Here is a 20815-nt window from a genome sequence, read left to right on the forward strand (position 1 = left end):
TAAGAATGTCGTTTTTTGCAGTGTACAAATTCTGCAGGGTAAAAGGGCGCTGTCCACGTATTCCAGTGCTAAAAGTTTGAAAGAAACGTAAGCCACGATTGAGTCGCTTTGAGGAAGTGTGTGCAATTGTTTTGTTGCTAATTTTTTATTAGAATCATTTCTCCTCCCTAATGGAGTAGTTCACCTTCAAAATAATTTACACACCCTCTTGCAGTGGAGGCGGGGGTGGTGGCGTGCTGGGGCTATAGCCCCGTCAGAAAACTGCTTAGCCCCGGGTAAGCACCTCCAAGGATTTCCTAACATCTTTTACAGAGTGTCTACTTACACCGATTGCAAAAAGCCGTCTTGTAAGCAGAGGGCTGTATACACTGACTCTACCTACCAGTTCTGACTCTGGCAAATTCGCATCTCCAGTGGCGTAGAGAGTCAAAAATATGCCGACTGTATCCTGTATGTTCATTGCTGTTTTATGCATCATTTGCTTTTCTGTTTTTTAGTTACTTAACACATTGCTTAATGTTTTCAACAAATAAGGTACAGAATATACTGTAAGCTTGTTCTAAAATGTTCACAAAATCTTAATAAATTAACTATAACTTTGTGCACCCATGGGAGAAGTGCAGGCTAATGCACTAAAACAATATTTTTAAGAAGCTGTTCTGTATTTAAACGCCACATGTTGTCTAGCTATGGTATTTATTAATTTAATAATTGTACTAGCCCCCCCTTAGCACCCCCAAGAAAAACATCCTGGCGCCGCCCCTGCCCTCAAAACTGTATGTCTTTCATTTTTCTGCAGAACACAAAAGAAGATTTAAAAAAAGTTTGGTAACAGAACATTCACTTCTATTGTATCCAGTGCAAGTGAATGGGGGGCTGTTAACAACATTCTTCAAAATGTCTTCTTTTGTGTTCTGCGGAGGAAAGAAAGTAATGCTGGTTTGAAAGGACAAGAGGGTAAGTAAATGATGACAGAACTACTCCTTTAAGACAAACACTGCATTGAACTGAAACCTTAAATCATCTTTCAAGGTTTTTGAGGTATTACACTACAATAAAGCCTAAATCATTTCTTTTGACTACTTGTAAGATTAGATAACCCTTATCTATACAGAAAACGCCATCAATTCAGAAAAAGGCCGCAGACCCATTTCAAGTGACAGCTGCTCTTCTGCAACAAAGGTAATTTCGAATGCAAGCAGGTCCTTGCATTTGGTTTTTTGAACATCTCCCCGAGTGCTGAATGTAATTATCATCCCTCCATCTAGAGTCCCCTGGGAGCCCTTCCCCCTCCACGCTCAGCTGTGACCGGCTCTCGGCCCTCCCCCTGCCTGAACATGTGACATTATCCTCACTGTCCCGTCATGTGTCCGCACCCACCACCAGCACCTAGCCAGCTGTACCACTTCCATAATCTCCACACAATGTCTGATCCAGGGTCTCTGACACTCCAAACAAAAGTAATATAACATTTCAATGTTATAATGTTCAATGTCATTAACCATCAGGAAAGCCTTGTTACTGTGATTGCCATTTTGAAATTATAGCCACAGGATAGACAGAAGTAATAAACCACAGATGGTCTTTGAATGTCTGTAAGTGCGTGTGCATGCTGTTGTGTGAGACGTGATGCGTTTGTATTTACAGGTTTCAGTCTGACCGGCTTCTTTACAAAGCCTGTTGTGAATACGCATTTTACCTCCTATAGGGAAAACACATCTGTGTCACTTTTTTGGGAATAGTTAGTGTAATCCGTGCACATGACATCATTTATTCATCATATGGCAGAATGCATCACCAACCTGTGAATACACAGCCCTGCCTTGTGCCTGAGGGTCAGACCAGAGGACCCTCAGACCACACCTCTTAAGCACAGTGCCCACCTATTACAAAAACGAGTTCAACCTTAAGAAAATATGCTTTTCCTTAAACAAAAGTCCAATAAATTCACAAAATTTACAATGACTGGAACATCAACGTGATTATGACATTGTCATAATGCCCAAAAAGGTATTTGTGACAAAATGTAGAATACAAATGGTCACATTCTTTAAAAGCAACGTTGAATTTTCTTATAACATATTTTCTTCAAAACTCTCATCAGAAAGTAGTATATATAATTTAGTTCCACGTCTATAAAGTAAGCTTTGGGTTATTGCATTTTACAAACATAACATATATTATATTATATATAATTTATTATTAACCATGCCATAGGGTAACCATAGCAATAACTCTATGTAAAACATTAACTAATTCCCACTAAAATACAAAAATTGTACGTTTATTCGGGAAGCATATTGAGACGCGACGCTTCTCCCTCCTCCGCCATGTGATGACGGAAGGCTCGTATCACCGGAGCGATGGCTTGAAGTCACTCTCATCAGCAACAAAGCAAAGGCAACAGCAGCGGCACTGACGTACACCATCCAGCACATCACCGGAACCATACGGACGCGTACCGACACCACACCGCCTCCTGCGAACGACAAACGGAATGGAAATCTGGCGCTGAGAGACACTGGGATCCGACGATGCTCGGACTTCAATTCGTGTCAACGTTTGAAATGCGCGTTAAATGGATACTTATGACAAGAGATGCTGCAGGGTGCCGCATTGCCTTGCCGTTTGATGAGGATGATATGATAGAGTAGTGCTTTTATCGGACATGGTTTTTGGGGTGGGCTGGAATGAACGAACGGATTTTAGGTTTCGAATTAATGGAGAGACGTCATTGAATTCAATGCATCCGATTTTTTCCCACAAACACACGATTTAAGCCTGCTAAAGCCATACATCCATGCAATCGATGATCACCACCGGATGAATGTATGTGATATCAGTAATAAACCTATACGATACAGGTATGGACTTGGTATATGAGGTACCCTATCAGTTTCAAAGCTTATACTCAGGACCATCCAAAAGTCAGGTTTGACGTGAAAGGACTGCGGTGAGCGTGATCTTTTTGATCGGCATCCATCATCATTTCTACTCTATATAGTAAAGAGTATTGTACAGTATAGTTAGTCTTGGTCCAGAGCAAGGACAATGACTCATTTACAGGCAGGCCTATCTCCAGAAACCCTGGAGAAAGCCAAGGTGGAGTTAAAGGAGAACCCCGACACTTTGCATCAGGACATACAGGAGGTGAGGGACATGATCATCACTCGTCCAGACATTGGCTTTCTCAGGACAGACGATGCTTTCATCCTGCGCTTTCTGAGAGCACGGAAATTTAACCATTTCGAGGCCTTCCGTCTCCTGGCCCAGTACTTTGAGTATCGCCAACAGAATTTAGATATGTTCAAGAACTTAAAAGCGACCGATCCGGGGATCAAACAGGCTCTAAAGGATGGATTTCCGGGGGTGCTGTCGAATTTGGATAGATACGGGAGGAAGATTCTGGTTCTGTTCGCAGCGAACTGGGATCAGAGCAGGTGAGGAGCAATCGGATTTTGGCTAATGGTGCGCAATGACGCGCAGTCTTGGTGCTGTCTTCATCTGTCATTCCCTGTTCTCTAGAGCATGACGGTTACTCGTTATAGACCTGTAGTTAACGTTAAATGTAGTACTGTACATAACACAGTCTGTACATTGTAAATACATTTAGTTAACTTTGAACCTAATTTATTTAATGCGTGTGCGAGTGAGTGTCTTCGTCCATCTGTCTGTTAATAGATCGCAAAGGTCATGGGTCTGAGTCCCTAGATACTGATAAAAAAAAACGTAGGCTGAATGATCTTTAAATTTGAATAAAAGTGCCTGCAATATGCTGAAATGTTAAGATGTAGGTCTGTGTAGAATGATAGTTAATAAAGGCTACAATATTGTCCCCAGTATCCACATGTGATCAGTTTACTAACAGTGTCCTTCAAAGGACTTTTATTCAGGTGGACACATATGCTACCCTTAAAATGAGTGTAATTGTACGTCACAAAATAATCAAAATGCAATGTGGCATTTGTATAAAAAATCAAGCAATGTATTTGTTGTTTAAAATACAGTAACTCAAATTTAGCAATACAAGTTCATAGTTGTTATGATAAACTGCACTACAAAGCACCGTGCAAAATGTACAACAATTGGCAAAAACAGCTCAGAAACGTAAGTCAGTTTTGAGAAAATTACTCTTGTGTTATGTGTTTGGGTAGGGCAGTGAAATGCATTTTTAAAAGACCTTGGAGGGCGAACTGTACATTCGTAAATGTATGTTTTGTGAGAAGCGCAAAAACTCAACCTTCTTTATGCTTGTAATACATTTACATTTATTCATTTGGCAGACGCTTTTATCCAAAGCGACTTACAAGTAGTTTTATACAGTGGCACATTACTGCAGAGCAATCAGGGGTAAGGTGCCTTGTCAAGGGCCCTTCATTCATGACCTGCTGGCACTGAGATTAGAACCAGCAACCTTCTGATCACAAGACCAACGCTCTAACCCCCAGGCCACAACAGACCCCTGTTATAGTTGAAGAACCACTAGACAATACTTGAGTCCATACCAAATGGTCCTTTTGAATCCATGCCAGTCGCACGGCAGCGGATGGCAGGGCTCTTCTTGAAGGAACAAAAAGTGACGAGCACATGGGTCAAAGGGGGCACCTGATTTGCTTGCTTTATTCATTGTGGGAAATGTTTCAGAGCTCTTTATCCAAACGTTTGGTATTTGACAATGTTTGTCTTCAGCGAGTGGCGAATGCGTACCTACAACCTTTTTAAACACAAACGATGTCGAGTATTATGTGTATTAGTATTTCATAATTGTAGGATCATCCCTAAAGGCTTAATTGTGCTTATCTGCAGGTACACGTTTGTGGATATTCTGCGTGCCATCTTACTTTCTCTGGAGGCGATGATAGAGGACCCTGAGCTACAAGTAAATGGATTTGTCCTGATCATTGACTGGAGTAATTTCACTTTCAAGCAAGCTTCCAAGCTGACGCCAAGCATGCTGAGATTGGCAATTGAAGGCCTGCAGGTAACGCAACATTTTTTCAATCTGTTAACTCGGTTTGAGAAATTGACAAGGTTTGCATTGCACTGCAATCTTTGAATTATCACATTGTCTCCGAATCAGTTTGTTGAGAACGTCATGATCATGCAGTCTAAATTCTTAAATCCTTGGGAACTGCGTATGCAGTTGTGATGTCACAAAGCCTATATCTGACAAGTATTTGAAATTGCAGAGGGAAATTCTCACACCTGCCTGCATAGAGCTGAACAGATGCTTGCGGAAATCCCTCTCCCATCAAACATTTGATATTCTCTTTGTGGGTTGCATGAACCGTAGCTGACCTCACTATCTAGCGCAAGGGGACACGCTATGCATATGAATCAAGATTTAATATTATGCATATACTTTAAAGTTAACTCAACTGCAAGGTGATGTTTAGTCTTTTGCCTGGTTATGCAACAGGAGGCATTGCATTTTATCAATGAAAAAATGTTGTGGAGGCCTGTGTAGTTTGGTTATTAATGTTCTTCAAAATATCTTCTTTTTGTCATACAGGTTTGGAATGACACAAGGGCGAGTAAATGATGACAGCATTTATATTTTTAGTGAATTATGCCTTTTAAAAAAAGCCTGTATAGTAAGCAATTAACCGACTTTTCCACCATCACAACCTGTCCTTGTTACTGTTACTGTAACATCAATATGACACATAGCTAAGCAACAATCGGGCATTGTGGCATAAAATGGCCACTGTCCATATAAAAAGAACAAATCTCCACCCAGGCATTGTCCGTTCTCAGAAGCGCCTGTTTGAAAGCTCTCATCTAGACGTTGTTCTCTTGTGGAGAGTCTGAGTCTGACATGTAGGCAGTTGGGATTGAGTCCTGTTGACTGAATATGAATGCGGCCTCATGATGAGCCTATTCCACATTCCAGTGCCTCTTCAGACAGATTAGCCGGTGAATAATTGATCGCTGCCATTAGCATCTTGCATCCACAATGTGCTGTTCACATCGAGTGGGACATTGTAACCGCTTGAAAAAGGAAACAATAGCGTGGATTGAGAGAAAAGGGCCGCGGCTAATTAGTCACAGTTCAAAAGAGTCTTCGACGGCTAGCTTGTCGTCAAAAGTCACCATTTACATGTGTAAATATTTACACTAAATGGAAATAGTCTTTTCAATCAATTCCTTTTAGAAGTTTCCAATAGGAAATTCTTGACTTTCAAAAGTTTCGGGTCAACAGAAGAACGTCAGAAAGTGTTCTGTTTAGACACTGACAGAAAGCAGAACTTTGAATTTAGTCATTAAACATGACGTCAACCCCGAGGGGAATTGCGCTGCTCTGTGACCCAGAAGTGTTGGGTTGTGCGAGAGGCATGACATTAATCAGAAGACGACGTCGCCCATATGGGCATCTGTCATTTGTCATTTTGATGATGGTTCTTAGTAAGCTCTTTGGCATTAAGCTTGCAAAACGCAAATAAAAAAGTCCATTATAAGTTTATTTGATTGCCTAAAATATTGTTTATATGATGTTGTTAACAAGTAAACATGACCTCCTCAGGTATGCAGACAACAAAAAATTTTTGTTCGTTTCATTGGAAGTTTAGAGTAAAGCCATAAAATGTATAACTGACTAGCAAATGGTGGCTTTAAAACAGCACTTGATGCATAGAAAATGGCTGTTCTTTGCTAAATCAGTAGACGGCATCATACTCGCGAGTCAAAAAGAACTGAGAGAAGGTGGGCCTGGTTTTCCAGTGCTTTGTAGTTTCAGCCTCCGTTGTTGCTTTGGACATGCCTTTTGTCTCTCTTAGTCTTGAGAAATAATCCACGCCTGGCAGCCAATCACAACGGGCTGATCTTCCCCATCCCACCCCATGCCGAGTTTCCCTGGCAACCTGTCCAACCGCCGTGCTATGCACCCTCCAGATGGGCTGAGCTCACAGAGAGAAACATACTCGTGTCACTCAGCCGCCGTGACCGTATGTGTGTTCTATGTAGGGTGCTTAGAGCGCATCTTTCTTGAGACGCAGGAAGTTCATTTTCTCGACATGCATCACGTTGTTGCATTCCAATGAAAAAAAGCGATGTCATTTTTATCGCACTGAAATGGGTTTGTGGAAATGAGATGGTACGTTTTTGATAGGGATGGTTTTAGTTTCTTCATGTAGAGTATTAGGAATTACAGAATCAAGCTCGGTTTTAAATATAAACAGAGCTAACATTTCAATTCTGTCATTATTTATTCACCTTCACATCATTCCCTGTTTGCTGGTTTTCTGTTGAATAAAGTACATCTGTTCACTATTACAGGTCACAGGAGGAGGTGAATGATGCTTGTAACAACAGACTGATTTAAGGCTCTTTCAGAGAAGCGCCAGTATTACTCCTTTGCCACGATCTTTCTATTTTATAGTTGAATTATACAACTAAAATCTTTATTTATTTTAATGGCCACAGACTGTTTCCAATTTCACTTCCATATCCATTCATTAGATTCAAGATAATTTCCCCATTATCACACAAACATACAAGTGATATACTTATATCCTTTGTCTGTGTGTCTACCTAATTATCTGCCTGTCTGTCTGTCTATCAGTCTATGTGTCTTTATATCATCTGTCTATCCGTATGCCTGTATGTCTATCTGTTTGTCTATCCGTCTGTCTGTCTGTCTATCCATCTATGTGTCTATCTGTCATTTGTCTATCTGTTTTTCTCTCCATCTGTCTATCTGCCCTGTTTGTCTACCTTTAAATGTGTCTATCTATCATCTGCTCATCTGTACGTCTCTCTGCATATCCGACTGCCTGTTTATCTATATATGTGTAAATCTGTCATCTGTCTATCTGCTCATTTGTCTGTCTGTCTGTCTGTCTGTCTGTCTGTCTATCTTTCTATCTATCAATCATGTGTCTACCTGTTTGTTAGTTTGTTTGTTTGTCTGTCTGTCTACCCTGTCTGTCTGTCTGTAGCACAGTGATGTTCAAGACACTTATGATTACTTTACAAATATATGTATATAGATGTATAAATATGTACTTATGGGTCTGTACAAACATCCATACAAATGCACGTATCTATGTATGAAAACAGTATATATTTATAAGGAATAAATATAATCCACAGCTAGCTATTAAAGGATTTGAATGCACAAATTTCATGCAAGATTTTGTCAGTTGCACTGTTTCTACACCGTACACGATTGGCACGATGCGACACCACAAAAGACATCAAAAACGTATTAGAACCCATTATCATTTCAAATTTTGTCCACACTGGATGCAGCGTGGTGCGATGCGGCAAACCCATTAAGAACAAGCAGATTGTCATGTTGCATCGCGCAGGTCATGTCCGTTGTTGACATTGTGTTGGTCTCAACTCTTGATCCAACTGACTGGAACTACTTGAGCATTACTCGGTTTTAATGCACACCTTCCAGCCAATCAGAATCGAGTATTCAAACAGACCGTGGTATAAATGTTAATATACCAAATGTTTTACGTTTCTTAAAACAAACAATGAAACATTAATAAAATGTTAAAAGTAATGTCTTAAATTGGAAAACATGAAGTATTCACAAGAAATGAAATTTGTGCATTAGGTATGTGCAATATTTATGTAGCCAGTCAGCAAACGCAGTAAAGTGAGATCCATGAGAGGGCAGAGCCCTTTTCAGAGAGAGGTCATGGATTATGCCGAGCCACGTGCACACAGGGTGAGTTTAAATCTCCCTTTGTCAATTGGTTTGACTGGCCCATCTGCACGTCGCGGTCCTCTGTTTCCCAGAGAGCAGAGAGTTTCTATGCTTCCTGCTCAGTTGAGTCAACAGCACTGGACATATCTGTGCCTTTAGGAAAGCAGTCAGACTAATTGTTTTGCTTGGTGCAAAGTGGCACAGTTATGGTCGCGCTCTGTTTAACGCTCCATAGCAGGGATGTTCTGATGTGCAGCAGAGCTGACAGCTAGCGAGTCGAGCTTCGTTCTGTGTTATTGGGCATGCGTTGCTAAGCTCAGTGGGCTGGATCTGGCAGGTGTAGATAAAATCTCTCCTGCAGAGCATCAATTCCAGATGTGTTGAACGGTATGTGTCAGCGTGAATCTTCGACTACTAGTATACTGTATTGAGGATTGTTACGAGAATTCTAATGTGCAAAAGTCTTAGGCAAGTTTGATTGTTTTAAGATATTTATTCATATATTTGCTTTAGTGTATATAAATAATATAGATTTAATCCGTTCACCCTCTCTCCTCGCACGCAAGAAGATATTTTGAGAAATCTTTCAGTTGTTTTGTGTCCATACAGAAAGTCATAGAGGGATTGGTTTGAGTGACATAAGGGTGGATAAATGATGAAATCATTTTTATATTTTGGAATAAATTGTCCATTTAAGTGTAAACGTCAACTAAGACACCAGACCGTATGACCTGCACAGAGATCTGATCTCATCCAATCGATCTTGGATTACATGAAAAAGTCAGAATCCATAAATGCTGGCAAATCTCCAAGATGCATCCCGAGTGGCAGTTTTGGTCGAATGTGGATCAAATTTGATGTTCGAAATCCAAAGTCTGGATAAGCAAGGTTATTTGTATGTCTGAGTCAAAGAAATGCTGCGTCGCTCTCAGAAATCAGGTTTCATATCTAGGCCTCCCTTCACAGTAGTGTTTTCATGAAACAGGACAGCTCAATGACTCTGATGTGCATTATGTGTTAAAAGAACCGTGATAAAATACTAGCCTGTCCTCAGGGTACGTCTTTCAAAGACTCCAGTGAATATATTTTGCCAATTTCCTTTCTGAAGTCCGGCATGACATCAGCAGCTCCTAACAAAAGATGATGTTTCACGTCAAGACACCGTAACAAACACGGGCAGATAGAATCGCGCTTACACAGAGTTCATCAGCCTACACAGACTAAAACAACCCCATAAAGCTCTGAGAAATGCGATATGCTTTGGTAAACTGTCATTTGGTAGAGCTGTTTAAAGCCGGTAATTATATAACATTGCAGATTGATGTTTGAAATGGTCCCTGATTCGCACTCTTAAGAGCAATTATCTGGTGGCGCTGGATTTTTCTAGTCGGTCTGACCCGCTGCCACAGTTTATGGTAGCTGCTCGATGTCTTTGTATTCATACTAATAGGTTCCGCTACAAGCCGACTGTGAAGTCTTTTTTCAATATTGCATATCTGCTTTTAAGAATCAATTGGGTGCATGAGGAGCGTTTCCAAATACAATAAACATTTTTATAATGTTTAATTTGACGAGCCGACCATCTGTATTCCTCTTAGAGATTCATTTCCAGACACACATCCCAACCAGCCCAACACTGGCTAAACCAACACAATCTTATGGCAATTCGTTACTATTTTACAAACTATTTAAGGTTTGTAAAGTTTTTATTCTATAGTAACATATTATATGGCATTTAACACATATTACATGTCAATTCAACAGAATCTCTCAGGAAGTTTGTTTATTGGTGAACGGTCTTATTTGTATGATTTAGTTTGATGTAAGGTTTGGAGGTGGGCTTAAGGGAGGGGCTTCATTATTGTGTTTTCTCTTTTACAAAAATTTTTGGTTTTTGTACAATTCACATCAAACTCATTAATTAGCCACCCATAAGATCAGGCCTGCCCAGCCAATGGCATGAGAGTGTGGGCGGGGCTACCCCTTTGTCCAAGTTAATGCCAGTGGCACACAAATTACACGCATCACTTCTAAAACCTTGACATGCAAGTCTGTTATCGATCTGTTTTATTTTTTATACTTTTTTGCTTGTCTTTGGCTTGAATTTGCTATGCATGCTTCGGTTAAACAACGTAATGGTGCACATAGAGCGTTTATGTAAAGTCACATTATATTAAAGTCGCATTATATTAAAGTCCTCATAGAATGCGTCAACAGTAACTGTATTTGTATGATAATAGATGCAAACAGCATTATCCAAATGTGATAATGCAAATGACTGTTTTCACATTAAGATCTTTTAAAGTAAACAAAGTCAGGAATTGGTTAATACATCCTGGCAGAGGCAGCCGTAACCACTGTAAACATGAAAAAATAACAAGATTAGGTATTTCAATTAAATTCGTACACATTTGTACTCTCACGGGCTTGCTACCAAAATGTAGTACAGTATGCTGCCTACGTAGGCACCAATTTAAGGCATGAAATTGTGAAGGAGCACTATTTGAACGATCTGTTCAATGTTATGGTGGCTGTTCCAAATAGGTCACTTACTGTACGAGCATCACTTACGTGTTAGTCCATGAGACCTGTTCTGTAAATATATAAATATATTACGTTAAATAAAATAGTTGCATTTCAAAATACACGCTTGATGTTTAACATACATGAGGAGTATATATTTTATATGTAGAATATTTCTAATCTAAGTACATTTGTTTACAAAAGGGTTTTGGAGGCGGTTGCTGTCATATGTTGCACACATCAAGGTTTTAGAACCGAGCCCAAACATAACAACGGAAGTTCATCTTTATTTCTGTAAAAATGTGATACTGCTTTTTTTGTTACGCAGCTCTAGATCGTAAAGTAAAAAGAACATTTCCCACTTGTCTTAGCCCACCGTCTCACTGCAAGGACACAGATCAATCGGGCTACAGCATCTCACGCTAGAGGTAGTGCAGGTATTCATATTTAATTCAGAGAGACCTTTATCTCTGTCAAAACAGTGGGGTCCCAGAGCTGGCATATCAACCCCCCTTGGGCGAGATCTACCCAATCATCCCGCACTCCCTACATCAGATCCACAGCCAGATCTGATGCTCACTGTTGGCCTGAGAGATCACGGGCCACAGACTCGCAGATGTCCACCGGTCTCGCCAAAAACACTGTTCTGTTAGCAGATCAGTGTCACGAAGAGCAAGCTTTAGACATGATGTGATGCAGTTTAAAGCACTGAGAAAGGAGAGTTAAATTCAGAACAAATCGTTGATATGTGGGAAAAAACATAAGTAAAAGTTTTGATCTTCCTACAACTCATTACTTAAGACTAAGAATTGTCTGAACTATGACTGAAGACATCATACTGTAACACGGTATCATAATGAAGCTTCACTGGATTTACAGTAAGCTTTATGAATATGGATTACTGTACAGAAAGATAAGCACTCAGGGCAAGGTATTCATAAAAATCAGCAGGGGATGACATGCGCCTTTTGGTTGAATCCTTTGTGGAATCATCAGAATCTATCGTGATCGGAATCTAAATGTTATTGGAAATGTGATGATGTCTTATGTTGTGAAACTACTATAATGTAATATACGTATTGATTAAAAAATACATTATATTATATATGTTTTATCCATGTGACATTATTTTATTATGAAATAGAGGAGTCTGTGGAATGTAGTAACATGAGATGAGTTGTAAACAATTTGATATTATTTACAAGGGTGACATCACTATCTTACATCACCACCGCCCTCAAGTTTTTTGTCTCTGTGTATAAATATTAAGGATTTATAGGACAGACACCGTTATTTGGTGCGATTGTTGGATTACACTCTTGAATGTAAAATAACTTATATTTTATTTTAATTGTATACAAACTGTATCAGCGGTTTGGAATTAAAATGTAAAAAAACATTTTGTCATTTTAAATTAACATGAAATAGGGTGGTGCTTGTAATTTGGTGATGGCTTGGCAAATGTTTTTTATTATGTCAATGTCAATTTAAAAAGTCAATTCAAATTCAATAATAAATCATACATTATTCACAATATGAATAATATACCTGTATTACGTATCAAGCTTTGTGATACTGTACTGTTCACACTTTTACTATAAACACACTTTTTGAACTTGACACAATTTACCAATTTATTTAGGCATAAATGAAGCAGATAATAAATATGGAATATAGTGCAACAAACATGAAACTATGTGTTACAAGACACCATAACCTCACTATTCATGCACATAGGTATTCATCTGCATCTGCTTTCTTGAAAAGAAAAATACAATATTTGATATTTCCTTTTCTACTATTTACAGGACAGTTTTCCAGCCCGGTTTGGAGGAATCCATTTTGTTAACCAACCTTGGTACATCCACGCTCTATATACAGTCATCCGGCCCTTCCTGAAGGACAAAACAAGAAAACGGGTAAGATAGTTTATACTTTATGGATCTTGGCCACATATACTGTAAATGTGTGATGTAAATTTTATATTTTCTACGTTTAGATCTTCATGCATGGAAACAATCTGAACAGCTTACACCAGCTGATTCTGCCCGAGATTTTGCCATCTGAACTGGGTGGCATGCTGCCTCCCTACGACATGGGCACCTGGGCCAGGACGTTGCTCGACCACGCGTACGATGAGGAGACTGACTACTGCCCCGAGTCCTACACCCTGTCCGTCAAAGACCTGGAGAAAGATCTTTCCCCTAAATCCATGAAGAGGTTCGTATTTTTCGAACACTACAGTATAGATGCCTTCATTCCAGCAGAATCATCAAGAGAATTGCTCTGGATAAGAAACATTTGCTGCTTTGCCAGAGGCGTAAAGAAACCATGGTGCAGTGTTTGTTAGAAGAATCACATTTTGGGTACATATGTTTTCTCTTGGCTACAGCGTTTAGCAACCGACTCCCTAGCCGGGTGTTTAAACATCAGATTAGGTGCATTTTTGTTGGTACCTCTTTGATCCAAGTTGTTCTGGGAGAACATCGTCTCAGATCTTCTCCAGGTGTCTTGAGTTACTGGTGCATGAAATCAGCATCAGGCAAGAGTCACTGGCATGTACTGCACGTACGCACAAGCATCTGGAGCATGAGGACATGTGATGGAGATTTACCTGTGGCAAACATCTCCATTCCTTCCATGGTTACAGTAGCAAAGCTCTCAGACTGTAACTACGCAGATACGTGACCTTCTAAATATATTGCAATGTCCAGTGGTGCATCCACAGCTCCGTCAGGACATGCGTGCATGCAAGAACTGACTTGGCACTTTCAATAAAGGGGCAAATAAACAGCGGTTAAACTTCAATTGTTTTATATTTTTCAGTATTTTTTCAAATACATTTTTACATAAATATAACATTTATAATATATTTTATAAACAATTTTTTTAAAATATGTTAAAATAAAAAAATAATAAAGGTATTTTAAAATATAAATTAATAAGTCAACTCGCTTTCGACTCAACTATTTTAATATAAATGTAGTGTATATTTATAATAATATCATATCATATAATGAAGGTATTTAAAAATATATAGCATAAATATTCAATATTTTTACAGTTTTAAGTGCACACGCATATTACTGTATTATTATTATTATTATTTTATTTCCATGCGCCTTGCTAGACACTCAAGGACACCATACAATGAATAGAACAACAATCCATACAACCATTAATACAACATATGATCTAACCGACATAAATCAATAACCATGGCAAACATAAATAAATAATACAAAACATAATCATTAAGACCATAAATAACCCTAAACAAGTCTGCCTAAGCAGGTGAGTTTTAAGACGAGATCTAAAAGTGGAAAGATTTGTAATTTCCCAAAACGTCTTGGGGTAACTATTCCACAGGTTAGGAGCGGCATAACTAAAGGATCTGGACTCAAAAGGAGTTGTGCGAACTGGAAGAGGGACAAGAGTGTTTGCAGTAGATGATCTTAAAGTAAGAGTCGGGGTGTAGTTATAGAGCAAATCTGACAAGTAAGGAGGAGCAAGATTATGAAGTGTTTTGAATTTTAAAATCAATGCGGAATTTGACAGGGAGCCAATGCAGTTGTTAGAAACAGAAGAAGGCGATTAATATTGCGCAAATACAAATATGCAGTTCGAACGATACTGTTTACATGTGCCTCAAATGATAAGGTAGAGTCGAAGATGACACCCAGCTTTTTTAACCTGAGAAGACATGGAAATCTTCAGAAATTGTATGTATATTTTCAGTCTGTAATGTTTCGACCGTTATAATTGAGATGCAAATGTGCCTAGAACTGTCTGATCTTAAAAACTAACACCTCCTACACTCTTCAAAAGGGTAAAATATTCAAAGCAATTAAAACCACACTTCTCCATTTGTCAGGTCAGAAAAGGTCACACAGGCATCTTTTTTTTCTTGAATTTGTGTTGTGGACGTTTTTTGCTGGAATTGCACCACCTCTTGGTGTGCAGTTATCTTTATAATTGTCATTTCTGTTTGAAAGATTCTATTTGAACTATATATATATATATATATACTAAATTATAATGAATCAGCTGACGTTGAGGCACTAAAACAATCAGTCAAAACTAAACTAAAGCTAAAGTAAAAAAAATAAAAAGACCAACACACATTGCATACGTTTTTGAATGAATTTATATCACTTTAAATGTAACATTCTGCTTTATTATTACATAGAGGAATTATAGTCCGTATAATATTTGACCTGCATTATTCTCTGTGTCCGTGTTTTATGCATGTGGGTGTGTATGAACCTATGCGTGCGTGTCTGTATTCTGTGCGTGTTCACTTTTTTTTTCACTTGTATAACTTAAATGTTTTGTTATAGTCAATATGTCTCATGTACACCTGCTTTGTAACAATGAATATGGTAAAAGTGCTATATAAATAAAATAATTGCTGTAAAATGAACACTTAAATAAACCTAAAACTATTAAAATAAAATCAAATTCAGTTTATTAATAGAACTACAGTAAAACTGAAAATGAAAATATATAACTGATATGAATAGAGTCAGTTGTGCTTTTGTTGGTATTTTTTCATATAATATAAAGAATATTTAGTGTCAATAGTCTTATTGTCCATGTGTCAGTATATCAGAATAATGCAAATGCTTTCATACTCTTTTATTCTTTCGCTGAAAGTCTAGTACATTCCCCACAATCTCCCGCCCTACTATTATGTTACAAACAATAACATCACATTAGGTTAAATGCTTTATATTTTGTTTTATTTTGTCACTAGGTCATATCAAGTTGTAGTCCCATAACAAACTGATGTTTTTGTTGAATTGCTCGATTACATTCATACTGTAGTTTATAAACAAATGTGTCTGTCAGAGCGAAGTGCCCTAGATCTCTGCATGATGAACGATAACACCCTGTCCCCAAAGCTTCTTATGCCACTACAAGAGAGCTCCATAAAAAGTAGGCCAACACGTGTAAAGATGCCATATTCCGTCACACACACTTCCCTTTAAATCACTGTGACATGCACAACACTTACTGTGCAGTGCATGCATGTTTCATTTCTAGATATTGCTGCCCAGATTTTCATCACAGTCTTCCGGTGCCCACTTTACACAGAAAGCACATTTTCGGTCTTCGAAATCTAGTTCTTGGGCTGGCACTCATATTTTATTTATTCCCGCAGGTCCCAGTCCGTGGTGGAGCCAGGTGTCCTTAAACGACCAGAGAAAGTGAAGAGCGAGGAAGAGAACATGCAGCCCTTGCTTTCACTGGACTAAAGGCTCTTAATTCCCAGGCGGCGCTGGAGACGAGCGCACCCTGTTCCTATAATACGAGAAAACAAAATGTACAAAGAAAGGTAACGTTAAGGAGAGGAAGAGCAGAGAAACACACGAACAGCCTCCGGGAAGACTGCTGTTTAAAGTGATATTTTTTAAGAAAAGAGCTTGAGGCAGACGTCCGTATGTAATCGTCAAGTGCCAATTCAATTCTGTAAATACACTAGACGTGATTAGACGTGAGATCGAGCGAGTAATTGTCACACAAACCTGTAAAGACTGCTGTGAATATCCTGTATGTGCTTCTCGTGATTATTATGTAGAACATGGTACTGTGGGATGGGTAAATCACGCTTATCAAGATTCACAAGCTTTGGGGTTTCTGACATTTTTAATCCCAGAGTCAAGAGTTGCTCAGGCGTATTAGGATAGTGTAGATCTGATAGTGTCCCAAAGGAGTATTTTGCGTCCATTAGAAATAAAAATACTATCGTTTGATCAGGTTCAGTGTTTCAAAGCATATACCCCTTTACTCAGTGAAATAATTTTACTATTGTGCATTATTTTACCACTGTGTTATTGGTTAGGGTTCTTATATTCCCGTTGGGTCGAGTCACAAAGGCTACATTTTGTTTTACCTATATGGTCTTGATGTTTTCCCTCTGAGGAATATTGCTTTTTGGCTTGATCGTATCTGCGTTTGTTTCAAGACATTTATATTCATACCAATGACCAAACCTTCGCTGTAAAAGTGTTAATGGCAAAGTAATGTCTAATCCAATGGCCTTCCATTTTAAAGTCTATTTTCAGGTCCTTTATGAAGTTCACTTACATGAAAATTCTGTCATTATCAACTCACCTTTTTCCATACAGTTCACAGTGACCGCTTCTGGAAGACTTAAAACAAACAAACTTCTTGTCGGTTAAATGGAAAAGCTGTCTCGCACAGAACGCATCTTTGTGTTTAAAGATTCAGCGGTCAGTGGCTTTAATAATAAAATTGCCATGCCAACTTGCTTCTATAAACAAAAGCTTGCAATACTTGTACCACCTTCGGGGTCTTCTGATTGGTCCACTGATGCTTAAATATGACACGAATTCTATCGTTTGTTTTAGATGTAATTCAATGTTTATACACGATTAAAGGTTAAAAACGCTGTATGTTCCACATACCGTGCATGTTTGTATCTCTTTGCCCCGCCTCTCTGAAACGCATGGATGTTTTACAAAGCTCATCGCTCTGAAAAGCGAGGTGTGCTATGATTGGCCAGTTAACCAGTGCGTAGTGATTGGCCGGATACTGCAATACTGACAGAAATGTAACGCCTCTTAACATATTTGGAACATCGGGTTCCAAAGCAATTGTACTGACAGGTACGCCCACCTTGCGTTTACATTTGGGCGGTCTTAGTAATACCACGAACTGACGTAGGTTTGTGGGGGTGTGGTTACACGAGGCTTTTCAGGCAGGTCTAGATGAGCATTCGCTTTTATATAGAATGCATCTTTTGTTCCGATACTTAAATTTTTGCAATTTTACGTGTCTAATACATGCATGGGCAACACACCAGACATAGAAAAACACGTATTCGGTCATTCGCATGGACCAGCACGTGTTAGCGTCATTGACTTTGTGTGTCATTTACTAGCGCAAATCGCTTAATGCGCGTTTGGTGGTCAAATAAGTCCGTCTAGGGCGTGGTTACACAGAAAAAAAGTGAAAGGCGCAGCGAAAAAAACGTGTCCGCATCACAAATCGTTTGGAAAGCCATTCGGGTGAATAGATAATGACAGAATCGTTTTACGTGAAGCATTCCTTTAAAGTATTATTTCAATTCTTTTAGTATTAAAAAAACACGTCAAACAAACAGGTTTACACAACGCAATATGCAAATAAGGGGTTGTATCATGCTATTGCTTGCTTTCATAGTATCTTGGTCAGTTTATGGGTTAGATTGTATACAAATAATTTACTCAAAATTACTCTGTTTCATTGAACATTGTTGTGTTATTTGTCTCTTTGCCAGAATGTTTTTACAGTAGTTTAGTTTTAAGCCCACCATTTGATTTTAGGGATTTTTTGTGTGTGTGTAACACTCAAGGACAATATGTATTTTCACATTTTCACCCATACTATTGTTGTTACATGAAGAAAACACATTATGGAGTTATAAGAGAATATAAATATTCATCATTTAGTAATAATTACATGACTTAATCTGGGGCAAATGTACATCACAGGCAACTTTATCTTCACTAAAGATTTTCTTAGAACCTCTATTGTGTAAATCTCTTTGAGGACAAATGAAGTTAGGAGTGGTTATGTTTATGCGTGTGGTTATGTCTCTATTTTGTATTATATAAGAAGTTTAAAATCTTTGAGCTCAGCTTCTTTATAGTGGCCCTGTTTTATTTGTATTTATTGAGTTTTTCTATATTTGCCATGTTTATACCCTTCATTTGTCTCCTCAGTATCTCAGTCAATTTCCAATGTAGATTATGATTTCCTAAAGTCTAAAATCTAAAAAAGAAGCGAAACCTGTTGCAAAACAAGGAAAAAAATCTTTATTGTTCCTTAATTCAAATTAGGCTTTTTTAAATCTGAATGTATTCGCCCGGAGAGTAATGTTTTACTGCTTTGAGTTAGAAGAATGGCAATTATGTAAAGCTATTTATAACATCCACTCTCATTGAATGACGATCAGACGTATAACCAAAAAAGCATTCTGTAAACGGTTATCCTCAGATAACGGTGTAAATTAGTCTGTTTCAGTATATATTTAATAGATCTGTCTTGTTGTCATGACCAGTATTTTAATACAGCTCTTTATTTGTACTCCTTTGTATGTTTTTGGCCATGCTGCATTATAAACAGCCTTTTTTTGTATTTTAAGCAATCGGAATGTGACTCATAGCGTCTCCATTTTTCTAGCCTTGCTTTCTATGGTATGTATTGCCGTCACAACCAAAGCATCCCAGGTTACGGAAACCAACAGTTATTCCCTGCTTTTCTACAGACTCCTTGGTACAGAAATAGTTCGGTATGATTACATTTAGTATTCACGCGGTTTTTGATTGTCTGCTTATCTTTTCCATATCACTTTGATTGTATAATAGGGTGTTAGTGCTGGGAAGCCCATGCAGTATAGAGATATTATACAGAACACTACATGTGGTTTAAAGGAACATGTTGAACGGAAGTAAATATGTGTATATGTCCTTTCAAAATGCTGAAATAAATTATGTAACTGAAACTAAACTGCGAAAGGAAAAATGCAGCCAATAAATATTGATATACATAGTTTAAACCTTATTGTTCTGTGTACATTATTGAACTAGTTTTGTCTTTTTTTTGTTATTTCGTCAGTGTGGTTCTGAAACATTGAATGTCCAAATTCACTTTTCACGATACAAAAACACTGTACCTTTGAGAAGATTTAATACTGTTGACAAGCACTTTTTTAACATGTTTTATTAGTTAGATTCTTGCAAAACCCAGTGACAAACATAAAGAGTAATATTGATTTATGGCAAAAATAAAACAATACGAGTAGTTTCTTAAGAAAACATGACTGATCGCTTAGAAAAGTAAAAGCACTTAAAGGGAACGTAAAACCGTGTGACTTTTGTTGAACACAAAAGAAAACATTTCTGTAGGGCACAACATTCTTCAAAATATCTTCTGCAGAAAAAACATGGTACATTTTAGGGTGAACTATCCCTTTAACAAGCTCAATGATTTGAGGAATAATTGTGGCACAAGGTTTGCATATTAAGTTTTGTAATATAAATTACCAACCCTATGTATGAACGATAATAAAATACCACCGTTAAGTATCACAGCTAATAAAAACAATACATTGTAATATAGATGAACAATATAAAATACAATACCCACAAGTTTAGCGAATACAATATCAAATAAAGTCATCGAACAAAACTCTATGCTGTTTTGTTTAAGGGACGGTTTGTTTGCTGAGTGCGCACAAAGCCGATGCCAAAATCTTCCTCGTTTCCTGGTCTCATTCTGTGCCGCCCACTCGAGCCGTCTGCTGAGTTTGCTCTGGACACACCCTGAACCCTTGTGTACAAATGCAGCACAAACCACTGGCCTCTTGCATTATTTAGCGCAGGAGTCATCATAACAGCTCACGCCACCGGCTGTAAAGTGTGCAATCAGACTGCTGCTCTCAGCACATGTAATAAACTCTAACTGCGGTGGGCAGTCGTATTAAAACACATTTTTCATATTTAAGACAATGTCATATGTTCACAGGACCATTATGGACCATTAATGTCACTTGTAGCATCCACCGCCTCTTTATTTCCACTCCTCAATAAGACCGCGTGTACTGCAGACCTATTTTCTCTTAAG

General features: G+C 38.3%; 1 protein-coding gene across 1 annotated transcript; it reads left to right on the plus strand.

Annotated features, from left to right (window-relative positions):
- Positions 1 to 2376: 2376 nt before the first annotated feature.
- clvs2 (clavesin 2) lies at positions 2377 to 19751 on the plus strand. The gene is made up of 5 exons (XM_079474255.1): positions 2377 to 3440; positions 4807 to 4981; positions 12991 to 13101; positions 13182 to 13402; positions 16347 to 19751. The coding sequence occupies exons 1-5, from the start codon at positions 3052 to 3054 to the stop codon at positions 16438 to 16440; spliced, it is 990 nt and encodes a 329-aa protein (XP_079330381.1). The 5' UTR covers positions 2377 to 3051; the 3' UTR covers positions 16441 to 19751.
- Positions 19752 to 20815: the final 1064 nt, after the last annotated feature.

This window comes from Barbatula barbatula (genome assembly GCF_947034865.1).
Source record: "Barbatula barbatula genome assembly, chromosome: 15".
NCBI lineage: Eukaryota > Metazoa > Chordata > Actinopteri > Cypriniformes > Nemacheilidae > Barbatula > Barbatula barbatula.

Excerpts from the sequence above, each read along its gene's own strand:
- clvs2 (XM_079474255.1), top strand. The coding sequence starts at position 3,052 with ATGACTCATTTACAGGCAGGCCTATCTCCAGAAACCCTGGAGAAAGCC. Across the intron at positions 3,441-4,806 it reads GCGAACTGGGATCAGAGCAG|GTACACGTTTGTGGATATTC; the intron begins GTGAGGAGCAAT and ends GCTTATCTGCAG. Across the intron at positions 13,102-13,181 it reads AGGACAAAACAAGAAAACGG|ATCTTCATGCATGGAAACAA; the intron begins GTAAGATAGTTT and ends TTCTACGTTTAG.